The sequence below is a fragment of the Oncorhynchus kisutch genome, linkage group LG11, assembly GCF_002021735.2.
Source record: "Oncorhynchus kisutch isolate 150728-3 linkage group LG11, Okis_V2, whole genome shotgun sequence".
In the NCBI taxonomy this organism is placed as follows: domain Eukaryota; kingdom Metazoa; phylum Chordata; class Actinopteri; order Salmoniformes; family Salmonidae; genus Oncorhynchus; species Oncorhynchus kisutch.
The window spans coordinates 78,145,398-78,168,022 of record NC_034184.2 but is presented as its reverse complement, the minus strand read 5'-3'; the positions used below and the strand labels follow the sequence as shown (position 1 = coordinate 78,168,022).

At 47.1% G+C, this 22,625-nt stretch overlaps 1 protein-coding gene across 1 annotated transcript in view; it reads left to right on the top strand.

Moving 5' to 3' along the window:
• LOC109900120 (catenin delta-2) overlaps window positions 1–22,625 on the top strand; it is a 591,443-nt gene that overhangs the window by 526,878 nt on the left and 41,940 nt on the right. The window contains exons 20-21 of the mRNA XM_031835028.1: window positions 4,772–5,024; window positions 15,251–15,335. Of these exons, the coding sequence (XP_031690888.1) occupies window positions 4,772–5,024; window positions 15,251–15,335 (338 nt within the window). The remainder of the gene's footprint in view (window positions 1–4,771; window positions 5,025–15,250; window positions 15,336–22,625) is intronic.

Below are 22,625 nucleotides of genomic sequence, written 5' to 3'. Positions count from 1 at the left end.
TCCCTCCTTTTCTCCTGTCCCTCCTGTCCCTCCTGTCCCTCCTGTACTCATGTCCCTCCTGTCCCTGCTGTCCCTCCTGTACTCCTGTCCCTGCTATCCCTCCTGTACTCATGTCCCTCCTGTTCTCCTGTCCCTCCTGTCCCTCCTGTTCTCCTGTCCCTCCTGGCCCTCCTGTACTCCTGTTCCTCCTGTCCCTCCTGTTCTCCTGTCCCTCCTGTCCCTCCTGTTCTCCTGTCCCTCCTGTCCCTCCTGTTCTCCTGTCCCTCCTGTCCCTCCTGTTCTCCTGTCCCTCCTGTCCCTATTTCCCTCCTGCCCCTCCTGCCCCCTCCTGTCCCTCCTGTCCCTCTGTCCCACTGTCCCTCTGTCCCTCCTGGTCTCCTGTCCCTCCTGTTCTCTTGTCCCTCCTGTTCTCCTGTCCCTCCTGTCCCTCCTGTCCCACTGTATCTCCTGTCCCACTGTCCCTCCTGTCCCTCTGTCCCTCCTGTTCTCCTGTCCCTCTGTCCTCCTGTCCCTCCTGTCCCTCCTGTTCCACCGTCCCTCCTGTCCCTCCTGTCCCTCCTGCCCCTCCTGCCCCCTCCTGTCCCTCCTGTACCTCTGTCCCACTGTCCATCCTGTCCCTCCTGTCCCTCTGTCCCTCCTGTTCTCCTGTCCCTCCTGTTCTCCTGTCCCTCTGTCCCTCCTGTTTTCCTGTCCCTCCTGTCCCTCCTGTTCTCCTGTAACTCCTGTTCTCCTGTCCCTCCTGTTCTCCTGTCCCTCCTGTCCTCCTGTCCCTCCTGTTCTCCTGTCCCTCCTGTCTCTCCTGTCCCTCCTGTTCTCCTGTCCCTTCTGTTCTCCTGTCCCTCCTTTCCCTCCTGTCCCTCTGCCCCTCCTGTCCCTCCTTTTCTCCTGTCCCTCCTGTACTCATGTCCCTCCTGTCCCTGCTGTCCCTCCTGTACTCCTGTCCCTCCTGTCCCTGCTATCCCTCCTGTACTCATGTCCCTCCTGTTCTCCTGTCCCTCCTGTCCCTTCTGTTCTCCTGTCCCTCCTGTCCCGCCTGTTCTCCTGTCCCTCCTGTTCTCCTGTCCCTCCTGTCCCTCCTGTTCTCCTGTCCCTCCTGTCCCTCCTGTACTCCTGTCCCTCCTGTCCCTCCTGTCGCTCATGTTCTCCTGTCCCTCCTGCCCCTCCTGCCCCTCCTGCCCCCTCCTGTCCCTCCTGTCCCACTGTCCCTCCTGTCCCTCCTGTCCCTCTGTCCCTCCTGTTCTCCTGTCCCTCCTGTTCTCCTGTCCCTCCTGTCCCTCATGTCCCTCCTGTTCTCCTGTCCCTCCTGTTCTCCTGTCCCTCCAGTTCTCCTGTCACTCCTGTTCTCCTGTCCCTCCTGTTCTCCTGTCCCTCCTGTCTCTCCTGTCCCTCCTGTCTCTCCTACCTCTCCTGTGCCTCCTGTCCCACTGTCCCTCTTGTCCCTCCTGTCCCTCTGCCCCTCCTGTCCCTCCTTTTCTCCTGTCCCTCCTGTCCCTCCTGTACTCCTGTCCCTACTGTCCCTGCTGTCCCTCCTGTACTCCTGTCCCTCCTGTCCCTGCTATCCCTCCTGTACTCCTGTCCCTCCTGTTCTCCTGTCCCTCCTGTCCCTCCTGTACTCCTGTCCCTCCTGTCCCTCCTGTTCTCCTGTCCCTCCTGTCCCTCCTGTTGTCCTGTCCCTCCTGTTCTCCTGTCCCTCCTGTCCCTCCTGTTCTCCTGTCCCTCCTGTACTCCTGTCCCTCCTGTCCCTCCTGTTCTCCTGTCCCTCCTGTCCCTCCTGTTCTCCTGTCCCTCCTGTACTCCTGTCCCTCCTGTCCCACTGTCCCTCCTGCCCCACTGTCCTTCCTGTCCCTCCTGTCACTCCTGTTCTCCTGTCCTACTGTCCCTCCTGTCCCTACTGTACCTCCTGTCCCACTGTCCCTCCTGTCCCACTGTCACTCCTGTCCCCCTGTCCCTCCTGTCCGTCCTGTCCCTCCTGTCCCACTGTCCCTCCTGTCCCACTGTCCCTCCTGTCCTTCCTGTCCCACTATTCCTCCTGTACCTCCTGTCCCACTGTCCCTCCTGTCCCACTATCCTTCCTGTCCCTCCTGTCCCTCCTGTCCCACTGTCCCACTGTCCCACTGTCTCTCCTGTCCCACTGTCCCTCCTGTCATACTGTCCCACTGTCTCTCCTGTCCTTCCTGTCCCTCCTGTCCCTCCTGTGCCTCCTGTCTCTCCTGTGCCTCCTGTCCCACTGTCCCTCTTGTCCTTCCTGTCCCTCCTGTCCCTCCTGTCCCTCCTGTCTCTCCTGTCCCTCCTGTCTCTCCTACCCCTCCTGTGCCTCCTGTCTCTCCTGTCCCTCCTGTCCCACTGTCCCTCCTGTCCCTCCTGTCCCACTGTATCTCCTGTCCCACTGTCCCTCCTGTCCCTCTGTCCCTCCTGTTCTCCTGTCCCTCTGTCCTCCTGTCCCTCCTGTCCCTCCTGTTCCACCGTCCCTCCTGTCCCTCCTGTCTCTCCTGTCCCTCCTGTCTCTCCTACCCCTCCTGTGCCTCCTGTCTCTCCTGTCCCTCCTGTCCCACTGTCCCTCCTGTCCCTCCTGTCCCACTGTATCTCCTGTCCCACTGTCCCTCCTGTCCCTCTGTCCCTCCTGTTCTCCTGTACCTCTGTCCCACTGTCCATCCTGTCCTCCTGAGAGATAAGGTACATGCTCTGGGTTCTAGTCCTGTCCTGCTGAGAGATAAGGTACATTCTCTGGGTTCTAGTCCACCAGTGAGACATTGACAGCTGTCTTAATTGCTCCTTCTTCAATGAACCTATTGACTTCCATTTTCCTGTGTAGGTAACCATCGACTCACATGGACAAATGACATTTCAATAGCGAAAAGGATTCAATCTGAAAGAGCAGCTCTTCACCAGTGTGTCATGTTAATCATTCAGTCATCATCAGTCAAAGATGTCCGCCTCCTAGATCTGTGTCAATGTTGACATTTTGTGAAATAATAACGTGTTGCCAATTGAGCATGAAAGACTCCCAAAGAGGGTGTAGGCTAATGTGTAGGGAAGACTTATTGTTCCCTCCTTCCATCCTTCCCTCTATCCGGCTTTTACACAGGTTTTCCTCTCATTCTGACTACTCTCTTTTCTGTTAATGTCAGATTCTTCCCTTAATTTCCTCTCGTCCACGTCAATCTTTTCTTCCAAATACCAGATGAGTCAGAGTGTATTGACTTCAGCACAGAGCTGCTCCACAGACAGACTGAGGACAGACAGACCACGCTGAGAGAGACTGGGAACAGACAGGCCACGCTGAGAGAGACTGGGGACAGACAGGCCACGCTGAGAGAGACTGGGGACAGACAGGCCATGCTGAGAGAGACTGGGGACAGAGAGGCCATGCTGAGAAAGACTGAGGACAGACAGGCCACGCTGAGAGAGACTGAGGACAGACAGACAATGCTGAGAGAGACTGAGGACAGACAGGCCACGCTGAGAAAGACTGAGGACAGACAGGCCACGCTGAGAAAGACTGAGGATAGACAGACAACGCTGAGAGAGACTGAGGACAGACAGACAACGCTGAGAGAGACTGAGGACAGACAGGACACGCTGAGAGAGACTGAGGACAGACAGGCCACGCTGAGACAGACTGAGGACAGACAGACAACGCTGAGAGAGAGTGAGGACAGAGAGGCCACGCTGAGACAGACTGAGGACAGACAGACAACGCTGAGAGAGAGTGAGGACAGAGAGGCCACGCTGAGAGAGACTGGGGACAGACAGACCATGCTGAGAGAGACTGAGGACAGACAGACCACGCTGAGAGAGACTGAGGACAGACAGACTGGGGACAGACAAACCATGCTGAGAGAGACTGAGGACGAACAGACCACGCTGAGAGAGACTGAGGACAGACAGACAACGCTGAGAGAGAGTGAGGACAGAGAGGCCACGCTGAGAGAGAGTGAGGACAGAGAGGCCACGCTGAGAGAGACTGAGGACAGACAGACCACGCTGAGAGAGACTGAGGACAGACAGACCACGCTGAGAGAGACTGAGGACAGACAGACCACGCTGAGAGAGACTGAGGACGAACAGACCACGCTGAGAGAGACTGAGGACAGACAGACCACCCTGAGAGAGACTGAGGACAGACAGACCATGCTGAGAGAGACTGAGGACAGACAGACCACGCTGAGAGAGACTGAGGACAGACAGACTGGGGACAGACAAACCATGCTGAGAGAGACTGAGGACAAACAGACAACGCTGAGAGAGAGTTAGGACAGAGAGGCCACGCTGAGAGAGACTGAGGACAGACAGACCACGCTGAGAGAGACTGAGGACAGACCGACTGAGGACAGTGAGGCCACGCTGAGAGAGACTGAGGACAGACAGACCACGCTGAGAGAGAGTGAGGACAGAGAGGCCACGCTGAGAGAGACTGAGGACAGACAGACCACGCTGAGAGAGACTGAGGACAGACCGACTGAGGACAGTGAGGCCACGCTGAGAGAGACTGAGGACAGACAGGCTTGAGGATTTAGAAAGATTTTTGCCCTTGAATGCAGTGCCAGAACATTTCTGAAACAATCAGTGAGGAAGTGTGGTACTGCTTTGTAAGGTTTGATTGTTAGAGGATGATACTGGTGAATGGGGCTGTATTTCCATCAAAGACAGGAGATGAGGAGGGGAACAAGGAGATTGATGTTTTTTGAATCAATGAGGATTGTCTTTAAATTTAAAAAACACATCACACACACATTCAGAATTCTAACCCAAGCCATACCTCCCCTCACAGGTAAATACGCCATGCGTGACCTTGTCCACCGGTTACCGGGCAGCAGCAATAGCAGTACTGGGGGCAGCGGTGGGACTAACTGCGGTTCCGCGGGTCCACTAGCACCCAGTAAGACCATGTCAGACGATACGGTAACGGCTATCTGCTGCGCTCTGCATGAGGTCATCACTAAGAACATGGAGAACGCCAAAGCACTGAGAGACGCCGGTGGGATAGAGAAGCTCATCGGCATCGCTCGTAGCAAAGGAGACAAGTAAGGAAACTACACACACACGCATTGCAGGATGATCCGAGGATGACTGTGGTTTGGGGCCTAACTCCTCAAGCTTTTTCCCCAGTGACTAGAAACAGGAAGTTAGTTACATGGTGAAAACAGTATTTCATGACTGTGAATCTATGAGCTCAGTGGAGCGTACTGACAGAGCCTAGCACTGACTCTACCAGAATATAACCCCTGTCGCTATGGGAGACCGAGCAGGTCTAAACAGCCTTGGCAACCAGAAGGTCACGGTTTCTATGACACCAAACCATGGTCAGGAAGATCATTGCGTAGGGTTTGTGTGTTGATGTATAACTATGGAGTTCACTGCAGTCTGTTCTGGGCAGAATGTTAGTTTAATGTAACGGTGAGTGATATTGCTCTGTGTAGACGTTGATACAGACTCAGGCATGTTTTCATTCCACCCAATAGTCCCTCATTAATCTGCTGTGGTTAGGAACTGTGTCCATCCCCCAGCAGGACATGATTGGCATAGAATAAAAATACAATTCTAGTTTTATGTTCAGTTTAGCTGTAACGTCTGTTGTCGGGAGAAGGAGAAGACCAAGGTGGTTCTCAATCAGAGACAACGATAGACAGCTGCCTCTGATTGGGAACCATACCTGGCCAAACACAGAAATATAAAACATAGAACAAAAACATAGAATGCCCACCCCAACTCACACCCTGACCAAACCAAAACAGAGACATAAAACAGGAACTAAGGTCAGAACGTGACATTAGCCATGCTTTGACCTATACAAGCAATGATTACTTTAGGCATCACACTTCTATTCATGACCTGTTTATTCAGTATAACAATGTGCATCCAGTGTTTTACAAAAAATACACATACAAATGACAGCATACAGACGAACACAAACATCCACAACATCACTCCTGCCCGGACCCACCTGCTCACACCCCATCTCCAGACCCACCTGCTCACACCCCCATCTCCAGACCCACCTGCTCACACCCCCATCTCCAGACCCACCTGCTCACACCCCCATCTCCAGACCCACCAGCTCACACCCCCATCTCCAGACCCACCTGCTCACACCCCCATCTCCAGACCCACCTGCTCACACCCCCATCTCCAGACCCACCTGCTCAGACCCCCATCTCCAGACCCACCTGCTCACACCCCCATCTCCAGACCCACCTGCTCACACCCCCATCTCCAGACCCACCTGCTCACATCCCCATCTCCAGACCCACCTGCTCACACCCCCATCTCCAGACCCACCTTCTCACACCCCCATCTCCAGACCCACCTGCTCACACCCCCATCTCCAGACCCACCTGCTCACACCTCCATCTCCAGACCCACCTGCTCACACCCCCATCTCCAGACCCACCTGCTCACACCCCCATCTCCAGACCCACCTGCTCACACCTCCATCTCCAGACCCACCTGCTCACACCCCTATCTCCAGACCCACCTGCTCACACCCCCATCTCCAGCGACCGTATCACACTCTGCCACATAGCCTCAAACTACACAATTCTGTTTCTCTCTGTCACACTTTCCACCTTTAGATAATAAAGCACTTTCCACCTTTAGATAATAAAGCACTTTCCACCTTTAGATAATAAAGACCTTTCCACCTTTAGATAATAAAGACCTTTCCACCTTTAGATAATAAAGACCTTTACACCTTTAGATAATAAAGCACTTTCCACCTTTAGATAATAAAGACCTTTCCACCTTTAGATAATAAAGACCTTTCCACCTTTAGATAATAAAGACCTTTCCACCTTTAGATAATAAAGACCTTTACACCTTTAGATAATAAAGACCTTTCCACCTTTAGATAATAAAGACCTTTCCACCTTTAGATAATAAAGACCTTTCCACCTTCAGATAATAAAGACCTTTCCACCTTTAGATAATAAAGACCTTTCCACCTTTAGATAATAAAGACCTTTCCACCTTTAGATAATAAAGACCTTTCCACCTTCAGATAATAAAGACCTTTCCACCTTTAGATAATAAAGACCTTTCCACCTTTAGATAATAAAGACCTTTCCACCTTTAGATAATAAAGACCTTTCCACCTTTAGATAATAAAGCACTTTGAACTTTCCATTTTGTTAACGATGGTTGATATTCCATTTTTAAGAATACGTTTTTTTCAGGATGATTGAGTAGAAAGGTTCCCAACCCATTGAATATCTCACTACACCCTCATATTCCATGTCTTGAAATATGCAGACAGACGTGTTAAAAGTATGTTTACATTGTAATACTTCTGACAGCCAACTTTCAAACTCCGCTCATAACTTTTGGACCTTATATCAATCCCAAAAGGTATGGATTATTGAATCAGTGTTAGTTTTACACTTAAAACTTCTTCAGGATCGGTGTTCTGCTAGCGGGACAACTTCCGGTGAAACTGGAGGGCTCACAATTCAAATAAATAATTTGAAATATTATGGATTTTAACATTTAGGTTCATATAAGTATCTTATATCGGCTAAAAGCTTAAATTCTTGTTAATCTAACTGCACTGTCTGATTTACAGTAGCTATTACAGCGAAAACATGCCATGTGATTGTTTGAGGACGGCGCCCCACATCAATATATTTTTCCACCGGCACAGGTTTCATACATTCACATATAACGATTAAATATTCACTAACGTTTTGAAAATCTTTCTTGGATATGTCATCCAAAGGGTCCCAGCTATAACATGTAGTGTCGTTTTGTTAGATAAAATCCTTCTTTATATCCCATCGATTTGAGTAATCCACTCATTCAACTTGAAGAGAAAGGAATCCGAAAATGTACCTCTAAACTTTGTTTCAACAAGTCAAAATACATTTCTATTCACTCCTCCTTTCTTACGGAAGTATGTTCAATAGGTAACCGATTTTAGCAGGTGTGTAATTTGTGTCAATGCAAATAGTCCAGGTAGCCATTTGGTTAGCTGTTCAGGAGTCGTATTTCTTGGGAGTAGAAGCTGTTAAGAAGCCTTTTGGATCTAGACTTGGCGCTCCGGGTAGCGCTTGCCGTGCGGTAGCAGAGAGAACACTCTATGACTAGGGTGACTGGAGTCTTTGGCAATTTTTAGGACCTTCCTCTGACACCGCCTGGTATAGAGGTCCTGAGTGCCAGGAATCTTGGCCCAGTAATGTACTGGGCCGTCCCACTACCCTCTGTAGTGCCTTGCGGTCGAAGGCCTAGCAGTTACCATACCAGGCGGTGATGCAACCAGTCAGGATGCTCTCGATGGTGCAGCTGTATAACTTTTTGAGGATCTGAGGACCCATGCTAAATCATTTCAGTCTCCTGAGGGGGAATAGGTGTTGTCGTGCCCTCTTCATGACCGTCTTGGTGTACATGGACCATGACAGTTCATTGGTGATGTGGACACCAAGGAACTTGAAGCTCTCAACCTTCCTTTTTATACTATACGTTTTATTTGCCCATATAAAGTCTGTTATGAAAGAGAATACTTTTGTAATGAATGTGTTCGGTGGTGTAATTGGTATTACCGAAAATAAATGTACAACTTTGGGAGCCGTGCCATTCTGAAGAGGTTTATTCTACCGGGAAGATTTATGGGAAGATTGTTCCATTTGATTGGATTTGTTTCATATTTAATGTTATCGTTATACAGTGCCTTCTGAAAGTATTTAGACCCCTTGACTTTTTCCACATTTTGTTACGTTACAGCCTTATTCTAAAATGGAATAAATATATATTTTTCCTAATCAATCTACACACAATACCCCATAATGACATCACAATACCCCATATTGACATCACAATACCCCATAATGACATCACAATACCCTATAATGACATCCCAATACCCCATAATGACATCACAATACCCCATAATGACATCACAATACCCCATAATGACGTACAAAAAAGGTGTTTAGAAAAACAACTGAAATATCACGTTTATATAAGTATTCAGACTTTTTACTCAGAACTTTTTCTCAGTACAGACCTTTTATTCAGTACTCAATACTTGGTCTTCCAAGTGGTGCAGAGGTCAAAGGCATTGCATCTCAGTTTTTGAGGCGTCACTATAGACACCCTGGTTCGATTCCATGGAGCAGTGCACAATTGGCCCAGCATTGTCTGGATTTGGCTGGTGTAGACCGTCATTGTAAATAAGAATTTGGTCTTAAGCCTAGTTAAATAAAGGTAAAGAAAAATATTTAAGCCTTTGTTGAAGCACCTTTGGCAGTGATTAGAGCCTCGAGTCTTCTTGGGTATGATGCTACAAGCTTGGCACACCTGTATTTGGGGAGTTTCTCCCATTATTTTCTGCAGATCCTCTCAAGCTCTGTCAGGTTGGATGGGGGGTGTCGCTGCACAGCTATTTTCAGGTCTCTCCAGAGATGTTAGATTGGGTTCAAGTCCGGGCTCTGGCTGGTAGGAATGGTATTGGCCAGGTGATGAGCAGTTCCTGGTTTCCTCCCGTCTTGAGACTTGGAATTCAGGCCAAACAGTTCAATCTTGCTTTCATCAGACTTGAGAATCTTGTTTCTTGTGGTCTGAGACTCCTTTAGGTGCCATTTGACAAACTCCAAGCTGGCTGTCATGTGCCTTCTGTCTGGCCACTCTACCATAAATGCCTAATTGGTGGGGTGCTGCGGAGATGGTTGTCCATCTGGAAGGTTCTCCCATCTCCACAGAGGAACTCTGGAGCTCTGTCAGATTGACCATCGGGTTCTTACTCATCCCCCTGACCAAGGCGCTTCTCCCCAGATTGCTCAGTTTGGCCGGGCGGCCAGCTCTAGGAAGAGTCTTGGTGGTTCCAAACTTCTTACATTTAACAATGATGGAGGCCACTGTGTGCATGGGGACCTTGAATGCTGCAGAAATGTTTTGGTACCCTTCCCCAGATCTGTGCCTCAACACAATCCTGTCTCTGAGCTCTTCAGAGAATTCCTTTGACCTCATGGCTTGGATTTTGCTCTGACAACTGTGGGACCTGTGTGTGCCTTTCCAAGTCATGTCCAATCAATTGAATTGAAACTATCAAGTTTATCTTTTAAAATTATCACTGGTTTCGTGTGTATTAGTTTTTGTGAAAGCTGTGAGATGTTTACCAGGTTTATTTGCCATTAAAAAGTATGCCTTATTTGAGGTTAACCTGTAACGTAAACTAATTCACTTTTGTACATTGTGCTGGTCCATACAATTGATCTTATTTTAGCACCCCAAAAAATGTAGTACTTCCAGATCAACTGTAATGTCAATACCATTGTAAAGCACATTTTCTCCCCTTTCCAACAAAATCAATGATGAGACCTTCATGATGCCCATCTGATTCAAGAAGGCAATGAGCTCCGTCGGGTCTTTTTAAAAATGGCGGACAAATAAACTTTGATTTGATCTGAGCTTACTGGTTGGCCAGTGGTAGGCCTATAGGTGCACTTGATTTGCTCTCTGGGCCTGCTGGGTAGGCGGTTCCTCCAGACAGATGAAACGGTTCAAAATGGGAAAACTTTGCTTTCCCCGGGGCTGCTCAATCAAGTGCACCTACCGCCAAGAGCGAAAAAAATCTGTAATCATTGGAACGCAAGGCTTTATTGTTAACCCAGTAAAGTGTTGAGATCATTAACCCAGTAAAGTGTTGAGATCATTAACCCAGTAAAGTGTTGAGATCATTAACCCAGTAAAGTGTTGAGATCATTAACCCAGTAAAGTGTTGAGATCATTAACCCAGTAAAGTGTTGAGATCATTAACCCAGTAAAGTGTTGAGATCATTAACCCAGTAAAGTGTTGAGATCATTAACCCAGTAAAGTGTTGAGATCATTAACCCAGTAAAGTGTTGAGATCATTAACCCAGTAAAGTGTTGAGATCATTAACCCAGTAAAGTGGGTTAACAATAAATAAAAACGGAGTCAATTCTTGAATTGCTTTTCTTGCTTTGAGAAAAAAAGAAGTATTTTGTCGTTGGAAATAATAGTTGGAAATAGTCTCCTGGTGTCCGGTATATTATTTGTAGGAATTAACATTTTAAACCTCTTTGGAGGTTCCTTAAATGTGCCTTTTTTTATTGCTACGTCTGTCAATCTTATCGAGGATATGATTTAGGTCTCCTGCTACGATAATAGTTCCAGTCTGGATTTGACTACAAGTTTGCCCCTGGTGGAATATACAATGAAGTCAATGTTGAATTGTCCCATGTAAGGTACTATTCAACATTAGAAAATGGCCTTCTTGGTATGTGTGCTGGGATATAAGGGAAAAGGGTGTATTCTTATTTATCAGGATGCCTACACCTCTGCTGTTACTACTGTAGGTGGCAGCATAGGCCTCTCTAACCCAGCTTTCTTTAAATATTAAATGTATAATTTGCTCAAGTCTTGCAAGAGAACCACATCTGCTGATAATCTCTTTAAGTGTTCAAGAACTATATGCTTTTTTTCCCATCATGAAGCCTGTCAATGTAATAAGTTGGATTCTGTTGGTCTTTACTTGTATACAATACAATCCAAGTTAAACTTGTCTGTTCCGTCTATCATTGAAGAATAAAATGCAGTGGGCATTCCATGAAATGGAAGTCATAGTATGAATACATACAGCACCAGTCCAAAGTTTGAACACACCTACTCATTCAAGGGTTTCTCTTTATTTTTACTATTTTCTATATTGTAGAATAATAGTGAAGACATCAAAACTGTGAAATAACACATATGGAATCATGTAGTAACCAAAAAAAGTGTTAAACAAATCTAAATATATTTTATATTTGAGATTCTTCAAGGTAGCCACCATTTGCCTTGATGACAGCTTTGCACACTCTTCGCATTCTCTCAAGCAGCTTCATGAGGAATGCTTTTCCAACAGTCTTGAAGGAGTTCCCACATATGCTGAGCACTTGTAGGCTGCTTTTCCTTCACTGTGCGGTCCAACTCATCCCAAACCATCTCAATTTGATTGAGGTCGGGTGACTGTCTCTCTCCTTGCCCACCCTTCTCCACCCAAGCCAAGCATGTCCCAACCCTCCCTACCTCACCCTCCCTACCTCTCAGACACACTTACTTACATCCATCCATCGACTTACTCATCCATTCTCTGTCCCCGCTCAACATATGCTCTATGCATCCACACGCCCATTCTCTCTCACCCTCCTACACACATTCATATTCACCATCCCTCACTCTTCCCACACACGCCCATTCATAGACACAAACACACACATACCTACACACACACACACACACACACACACACACACACACACACACACACGCACACACACACACACACGCACCTACATTCCCACATTCCCACACACACCTACATTCCCGCACACACACACACACACACACACACACACACACACACACACACACACACACACACACACCTACATTCCCACACACACACACACACACACACACACACACACACACACACACACACACACACACACACCTACATTCCCACACACACACACACACACACACACACACACACACACACACACACACACACACACACACACACACACACCTACATTCCCACCCACACGCACCTACATTCCCACACACACACACACCCATAGAACAGTTATTGGCATACATGCAATATTTCCCCCTTTGATTTGTATTGTCAGTGTCCATGTAGTCTATTGGCATTGGCTACTTCTATCCTTACTTGAACAACAGTTATTTGGGGAAAGTAGAGTATAGACTGAATTTGGGGGTGGGGGAAAGGATGTTGTCTCAATTTACGGTAAGCTGGTCTCAGGTATCACTATATATAGAATAGAGCGCTCATCGTTATTTCCTACATCGACCTCTTCTCATAGCAGGGGGCTCCCCTCCTTCAACTTGGAAGGTTTCTGGGAAGGTTTCTTGTAGCTTGGCGCTTGTGAATTACATCCTTTGTTTTCACTTCCATACCCACACCACTGCCGGGAGGCAGAGTTGAGATTTCATACCTCTTTAATTCAGTGACTTTCTGATTGTAATATATTGCTTGAGGTTTTTTTCTCAGCCTATCAGAAAGGTCCTGGATGAATCCATTGGACCGGACTTGGATGTTGATCTCCTTTCCCCCCCTGTGCCTTCAGAATGTTGACTTTGGGCTGATAGTTCCACATCTTGAAGATTCCCATGTAAAGGTGTTTAGCGTTCTTCTCTTTTACACCAATCCTATGGCACCGTTCCAGATCCTCTGGTGATATACCCACTTCAAGTTCCTCTGATATCAGTTTGACCACGTAGCTGGAAAGTTCCCATTTGTCCTTGTCCAATTCATCTTCTAAAGTTTGCAACTTTGTTTCCAGAAGACAAATTTAGTTGTCTTGTTCGTTGTATGTGCATGTCGTTAACAATAGATGGTACATTCTTTTCGAGCTAATCTACTTTTTTAACAACAGATTGTAGCAGTTTGTTTGTTTTAGTGAGCATTGAGTGTGGATATCCTTTAGTTGTTCATTGCTCTCGTTTGCATCTCCAAGTTGTTCTTTGTCTTTTCTGCTGAGGGAAGTCATGTCTTGTAGGGTTCTTGTTGCAATGTCGGTTTACCAAATGATTGGTTCGCTGTTGTACATAACTGACTGCTCACTCTCTCCCAGCTAGACAGCTCACTCTCTCCCAGCTAGACAGCTCACTCTCTCCCAGCTAGACCGGTCACTCTCTCCCAGCTAGACAGATCACTCTCCTCCAGCTAGACAGCTCACTCTCTCCCAGCTAGACCGCTCACTCTCTCCCAGCTAGACAGATCACTCTCTCCCAGCTAGACAGCTCACTCTCTCCCAGCTAGACCGCTCACTCTCTCCCAGCTAGACAGATCACTCTCTCCCAGCTAGACAGATCACTCTCTCCCAGCTAGACAGCTCACTCTCTCCCAGCTAGACCGATCACTCTCTCCCAGCTAGACAGATCACTCTCTCCCAGCTAGACAGATCACTCTCTCCCAGCTAGACAGCTCACTCTCTCCCAGCTAGACCGATCACTCTCTCCCAGCTAGACAGCTCACTCTCTCCCAGCTAGACCGCTCACTCTCTCCCAGCTAGACCGCTCACTCTCTCCCAGTTGCTTGGGGATTTATTGATCTATCGATTTTAGAGGCTAAATTTCAACTTTGTTGTCTGGCTTCTACATTTACAGTAACTACAATTTTGTCTGTACAAAATGGAGCTACTCAATCCCCATGCGTCCTATCAGTGCGCGCGTGCGCCTCGCCAAGTTGAGGTTTCTGTAGCCTTGTGTTTCTGCCCATTCACAAGAGCTGTATTTATACATTTCTAATGAAACACAAATGTACAATAACCACCCTCTTCAAGTCTCTCCACTGCTCTTACAAAATGAAAAAGCCACTCTGTTTCTTCTCATTTTCTCTAAATTGGCTAGCGGCAGCCATTAGCTGGAGTCGTTGGTTTTAAAGTAACTGTTCAATAACTGATAAGGAAGATTGCGCTTCTTCTAAACAGCAATCACCTCTTAAAACCATAATGGAACCAGACAGAGGGACTCCTGATGTTGAACATATTTTCTATCGCTGCAGTGTTCACCTTAAAGATAGTGTGGCCTATATGGGGAATAGGGGAGGTAGAGAACTAATAAAGTAAATGAAGACTTAATGTGGACAATATTAGCTCGTCTGAGTGTCCCTCTGTTTCTCAGTTAAAGCATAATGCCTGAAATGAGATATAGGCTCACAGAGAAACATGTCTTTTATACTGATAGCAAGTTGAAACAGGTGCCATTAATACAGGTAACGAGTGGAGGACAGAGGAGCCTCTTAAAGAAGTAGTTACAGGTCTGTGGGAGACAGAAATCCTGCTTGTTTGTAGGTAACCAAATACTTATTTTCCACCATAATTTGATTTTTCTGGGTTTTTTCCCTCATTTTGTCTGTCATAGTTTAAGTGTACCTATGATGAAAATTACAGGCCTCTCTCATCTTTTTAAGTTGGAGAACTTGCACAATTGGTGACTGACTGTTTTTTTTTGCCCCACAGTTCTGTTCACACAATTCTAATCAAAATGTCTCTCTCTCTCTCTCTCTCTCTCTCTCTCTCTCTCTCTCTCTCTCTCTCTCTCTCTCTCTCTCTCTCTCTCTCTCTCTCTCTCTCTCTCTCTCTCTCTCTCTCTCTCTCTCTCTCTCTCTCTCTCTCTCTCTCTCTCTCTCTCTCTCTCTCTCTCTCTCTCTCTCTCTCTCTCTCTCTCTCTCTCTCTCTCTCTCTCTCTCTCTCTCTCTCCTCTCTCTCTCTCTCTCTCTCTCTCAGACACTCAGCCAAGGTGGTGAAGGCAGCCTCTCAGGTGCTCAGCAGTATGTGGCAGTACAGAGACCTACGCAGCCTCTACAAGAAGGTAAGACATAAACAGCTTATAATGCTTCGTAACAGCATCATAGGAGTGACATAATGCTTCATAACAGCATTATTAGAGTGGCATAATGCTTAGTAACAGCATCGTAAAGAGTGACATAATGCTTCATAACAGCATCATAGGAGTGACAAAATGCATCATAACAGCATTATTAGAGTGGCATAATGCTTAGTAACAGCATCGTAAAGAGTGACATAATGCTTCATAACAGCATCGTAAAGAGTGATATAATGCTTAGTAACAGCATCTTAAAGAGTGACATAATGCTTCATAACATCATCTTAAAGAGTGACATAATGCCTCATAACAGCATCTTGGAGAGTGACATAATGCTTAGTAACAGCATCGTAAAGAGTGACATAATGCTTCATAACAGCATCTTAAAGAGTGACATAATGCCTCATAACAGCATCTTGGAGAGTGACATAATGCTTAGTAACAGCATCGTAAAGAGTGACATAATGCTTCATAACAGCATCTTAAAGAGTGACATAATGCCTCATAACAGCATCTTGGAGAGTGACATAATGCTTAGTAACAGCATCGTAAAGAGTGACATAATGCTTCATAACAGCATCTTAAAGAGTGACATAATGCTTTATAATAGTGTAAAAGACACCTGACTAGAACTGTTGTCCCTTGACCTCACAAAATAAGCTTTCCTATTCTGAACTTATTCCCAGATCGTGTGCCTTGTGTAGACATGCTTAGCTTGGTGTTACAGGTTTTATTGCTTTCTATCACTTTCTAGTTTTGGAGCGTTTTGTCAAGGCAGTTGGTTTTGTTTGTGCTCCCACATCCTCTGGGTTCTCAAATCTCACGACTCATTTGAGATATGCTGTATACAATGGAAAAGCAGTGAGTCAGCCTGTGGATACATGCAAGCGTTACGTGTGTGTTGTGTACATAGCTCCCTGGGGTGGACCATTACTACGTTCACACAGAAGAGTAATGGGGTTTAGACGAGAGGAACAACAGCACAGTACTGTGAAAGATTTAGTGTGAAAGTTTCATCAATAAGACATTGTTGAGCCCAGAGCCCAGAGCCCAGGTTCTGTTGTGTACTGCAGGTCTATTCAAGACCTCTTCCTCTATCTCGCTCTCTCGCTTTATTTCATTCATTCCAATCACTATTTGTCACTCTCGTTCTCTCTTTTCTCTCTCTTTTCTCTCTCTTTTCTCTCTCTCTCTCTCTCCCTCTCTCTCTCTCCCTCTCTCTCTCTCTCTCTCTCTCTCTCTCTCTCTCTCGGAAAGGAACACCCCGACCCAACTTGATTAGGTTCTATAGATGTCCTGATGTTTTCACTAAACACAGTATAATGTAAACACACTAAACACAGTATAGTGTAAACACACTAAACACAGTATAGTGTAAACACACTAAACACAGTATAGTGTAAACACACTAAACACAGTATAGTGTAAACACACTAAACACAGTATAGTGTAAACACACTAAACACAGTATAGTGTAAACACACTAAACACAGTATAGTGTAAACACACTAAGCAAAGTATAATGTAAACACACTAAACACAGTATAGTGTAAACACACTAAACACAGTATAGTGTAAACACACTAAACACAGTATAGTGTAAACACACTAAACACAGTATAGTGTAAACACACTAAACACAGTATAGTGTAAACACACTAAACACAGTATAGTGTAAACACAGTAAACACAGTATAGTGTAAACACAGTAAACACAGTATAGTGTAAACACACTAAACACAGTATAGTGTAAACACACTAAACACAGTATAGTGTAAACACACTAAACACAGTATAGTGTAAACACACTAAACACAGTACAATGAACAAAAATGAACATTCACAGTGAGGTTTACGAACCCCTAGACTTATGGCCTCTGTGCTGTGATCACATCAAGCACACCGTCATTCCCATTCACAGTGAGGTTTACGAACCCCTAGACTTATGGCCTCTGTGCTGTGATCACATCAAGCACACCGTCATTCCCATTCACAGTGAGGTTTACGAACCCCTAGACTTATGGCCTCTGTGCTGTGATCACATCAAGCACACCGTCATTCCCATTCACAGTGAGGTTTACGAACCCCTAGACTTATGGCCTCTGTGCTGTGATCACATCAAGCACACCGTCATTCCCATTCACAGTGAGGTTTACGAACCCCTAGACTTATGGCCTCTGTGCTGTGATCACATCAAGCACACCGTCATTCCCATTCACAGTGAGGTTTACGAACCCCTAGACTTATGGCCTCTGTGCTGTGATCACATCAAGCACACCGTCATTCCCATTCACAGTGAGGTTTACGAACCCCTAGACTTATGGCCTCTGTGCTGTGATCACATCAAGCACACCGTCATTCCCATTCACAGTGAGGTTTACGAACCCCTAGACTTATGGCCTCTGTGCTGTGATCACATCAAGCACACCGTCATTCCCATTCACAGTGAGGTTTACGAACCCCTAGACTTATGGCCTCTGTGCTGTGATCACATCAAGCACACCGTCATTCCCATTCACAGTGAGGTTTACGAACCCCTAGACTTATGGCCTCTGTGCTGTGATCACATCAAGCACACCGTCATTCCCATTCACAGTGAGGTTTACGAACCCCTAGACTTATGGCCTCTGTGCTGTGATCACATCAAGCACACCGTCATTCCCATTCACAGAGGTTTACGAACCCCTAGACTTATGGCCTCTGTGCTGTGATCACATCAAGCACACCGTCATTCCCATTCACAGTGAGGTTTACGAACCCCTAGACTTATGACCTCTGTGCTGTGATCACATCAAGCACACCGTCATTCCCATTCACAGTGAGGTTTACGAACCCCTAGACTTATGGCCTCTGTGCTGTGATCACATCAAGCACACCGTCATTCCCATTCACAGTGAGGTTTACGAACCCCTAGACTTATGGCCTCTGTGCTGTGATCACATCAAGCACACCGTCATTCCCATTCACAGTGAGGTTTACGAACCCCTAGACTTATGGCCTCTGTGCTGTGATCACATCAAGCACACCGTCATTCCCATTCACAGTGAGGTTTACGAACCCCTAGACTTATGGCCTCTGTGCTGTGATCACATCAAGCACACCGTCATTCCCATTCACAGTGAGGTTTACGAACCCCTAGACTTATGGCCTCTGTGCTGTGATCACATCAAGCACACCGTCATTCCCATTCACAGTGAGGTTTACGAACCCCTAGACTTATGGCCTCTGTGCTGTGATCACATCAAGCACACCGTCATTCCCATTCACAGTGAGGTTTACGAACCCCTAGACTTATGGCCTCTGTGCTGTGATCACATCAAGCACACCGTCATTCCCATTCACAGTGAGGTTTACGAACCCCTAGACTTATGGCCTCTGTGCTGTGATCACATCAAGCACACCGTCATTCCCATTCACAGTGAGGTTTACGAACCCCTAGACTTATGGCCTCTGTGCTGTGATCACATCAAGCACACCGTCATTCCCATTCACAGAGGTTTACGAACCCCTAGACTTATGGCCTCTGTGCTGTGATCACATCAAGCACACCGTCATTCCCATTCACAGTGAGGTTTACGAACCCCTAGACTTATGACCTCTGTGCTGTGATCACATCAAGCACACCGTCATTCCCATTCACAGTGAGGTTTACGAACCCCTAGACTTATGGCCTCTGTGCTGTGATCACATCAAGCACACCGTCATTCCCATTCACAGTGAGGTTTACGAACCCCTAGACTTATGGCCTCTGTGCAGTGATCACATCAAGCACACCGTCATTCCCATTCACAGTGAGGTTTACGAACCCCTAGACTTATGGCCTCTGTGCTGTGATCACATCAAGCACACCGTCATTCCCATTCACAGTGAGGTTTACGAACCCCTAGACTTATGGCCTCTGTGCTGTGATCACATCAAGCACACCGTCATTCCCATTCACAGTGAGGTTTACGAACCCCTAGACTTATGGCCTCTGTGCTGTGATCACATCAAGCACACCGTCATTCCCATTCACAGTGAGGTTTACGAACCCCTAGACTTATGGCCTCTGTGCTGTGATCACATCAAGCACACAGTCATTCCCATTCACAGTGAGGTTTACGAACCCCTAGACTTATGGCCTCTGTGCTGTGATCACATCAAGCACACCGTCATTCCCATTCACAGTGAGGTTTACGAACCCCTAGACTTATGGCCTCTGTGCTGTGATCACATCAAGCACACCGTCATTCCCATTCACAGTGAGGTTTACGAACCCCTAGACTTATGGCCTTTGTGCTGTGATCACATCAAGCACACCGTCATTCCCATTCACAGTGAGGTTTACGAACCCCTAGACTTATGGCCTCTGTGCTGTGATCACATCAAGCACACCGTCATTCCCATTCACAGTGAGGTTTACGAACCCCTAGACTTATGGCCTCTGTGCTGTGATCACATCAAGCACACCGTCATTCCCATTCACAGTGAGGTTTACGAACCCCTAGACTTATGGCCTCTGTGCTGTGATCACATCAAGCACACCGTCATTCCCATTCACAGTGAGGTTTACGAACCCCTAGACTTATGGCCTCTGTGCTGTGATCACATCAAGCACACCGTCATTCCCATTCACAGTGAGGTTTACGAACCCCTAGACTTATGGCCTCTGTGCTGTGATCACATCAAGCACACCGTCATTCCCATTCACAGTGAGGTTTACGAACCCCTAGACTTATGGCCTCTGTGCTGTGATCACATCAAGCACACCGTCATTCCCATTCACAGTGAGGTTTACGAACCCCTAGACTTATGGCCTCTGTGCTGTGATCACATCAAGCACACCGTCATTCCCATTCACAGTGAGGTTTACGAACCCCTAGACTTATGGCCTCTGTGCTGTGATCACATCAAGCACACCGTCATTCCCATTCACAGTGAGGTTTACGAACCCCTAGACTTATGGCCTCTGTGCTGTGATCACATCAAGCACACCGTCATTCCCATTCACAGTGAGGTTTACGAACCCCTAGACTTATGGCCTCTGTGCTGTGATCACATCAAGCACACCGTCATTCCCATTCACAGTGAGGTTTACGAACCCCTAGACTTATGACCTCTGTGCTGTGATCACATCAAGCACACCGTCATTCCCATTCACAGTGAGGTTTACGAACCCCTAGACTTATGACCTCTGTGCTGTGATCACATCAAGCACACCGTCATTCCCATTCACAGTGAGGTTTACGAACCCCTAGACTTATGGCCTCTGTGCTGTGATCACATCAAGCACACCGTCATTCCCATTCACAGTGAGGTTTACGAACCCCTAGACTTATGGCCTCTGTGCTGTGATCACATCAAGCACACCGTCATTCCCATTCACAGTGAGGTTTACGAACCCCTAGACTTATGGCCTCTGTGCTGTGATCACATCAAGCACACCGTCATTCCCATTCACAGTGAGGTTTACGAACCCCTAGACTTATGGCCTCTGTGCTGTGATCACATCAAGCACACCGTCATTCCCATTCACAGTGAGGTTTACGAACCCCTAGACTTATGGCCTCTGTGCTGTGATCACATCAAGCACACCGTCATTCCCATTCACAGTGAGGTTTACGAACCCCTAGACTTATGGCCTCTGTGCTGTGATCACATCAAGCACACCGTCATTCCCATTCACAGTGAGGTTTACGAACCCCTAGACTTATGGCCTCTGTGCTGTGATCACATCAAGCACACCGTCATTCCCATTCACAGTGAGGTTTACGAACCCCTAGACTTATGGCCTCTGTGCTGTGATCACATCAAGCACACCGTCATTCCCATTCACAGTGAGGTTTACGAACCCCTAGACTTATGGCCTCTGTGCTGTGATCACATCAAGCACACCGTCATTCCCATTCACAGTGAGGTTTACGAACCCCTAGACTTATGGCCTCTGTGCTGTGATCACATCAAGCACACCGTCATTCCCATTCACAGTGAGGTTTACGAACCCCTAGACTTATGGCCTCTGTGCTGTGATCACATCAAGCACACCGTCATTCCCATTCACAGAGGTTTACGAACCCCTAGACTTATGGCCTCTGTGCTGTGATCACATCAAGCACACCGTCATTCCCATTCACAGTGAGGTTTACGAACCCCTAGACTTATGACCTCTGTGCTGTGATCACATCAAGCACACCGTCATTCCCATTCACAGTGAGGTTTACGAACCCCTAGACTTATGGCCTCTGTGCTGTGATCACATCAAGCACACCGTCATTCCCATTCACAGTGAGGTTTACGAACCCCTAGACTTATGGCCTCTGTGCTGTGATCACATCAAGCACACCGTCATTCCCATTCACAGTGAGGTTTACGAACCCCTAGACTTATGGCCTCTGTGCTGTGATCACATCAAGCACACCGTCATTCCCATTCACAGTGAGGTTTACGAACCCCTAGACTTATGGCCTCTGTGCTGTGATCACATCAAGCACACCGTCATTCCCATTCACAGTGAGGTTTACGAACCCCTAGACTTATGGCCTCTGTGCTGTGATCACATCAAGCACACCGTCATTCCCATTCACAGTGAGGTTTACGAACCCCTAGACTTATGGCCTCTGTGCTGTGATCACATCAAGCACACCGTCATTCCCATTCACAGTGAGGTTTACGAACCCCTAGACTTATGGCCTCTGTGCTGTGATCACATCAAGCACACCGTCATTCCCATTCACAGTGAGGTTTACGAACCCCTAGACTTATGGCCTCTGTGCTGTGATCACATCAAGCACACCGTCATTCCCATTCACAGTGAGGTTTATGAACCCCTAGACTTATGGCCTCTGTGCTGTGATCACATCAAGCACACCGTCATTCCCATTCACAGTGAGGTTTACGAACCCCTAGACTTATGGCCTCTGTGCTGTGATCACATCAAGCACACCGTCATTCCCATTCACAGTGAGGTTTACGAACCCCTAGACTTATGGCCTCTGTGCTGTGATCACATCAAGCACACCGTCATTCCCATTCACAGTGAGGTTTACGAACCCCTAGACTTATGGCCTCTGTGCTGTGATCACATCAAGCACACCGTCATTCCCATTCACAGTGAGGTTTACGAACCCCTAGACTTATGGCCTCTGTGCTGTGATCACATCAAGCACACCGTCATTCCCATTCACAGTGAGGTTTACGAACCCCTAGACTTATGGCCTCTGTGCTGTGATCACATCAAGCACACCGTCATTCCCATTCACAGAGGTTTACGAACCCCTAGACTTATGGCCTCTGTGC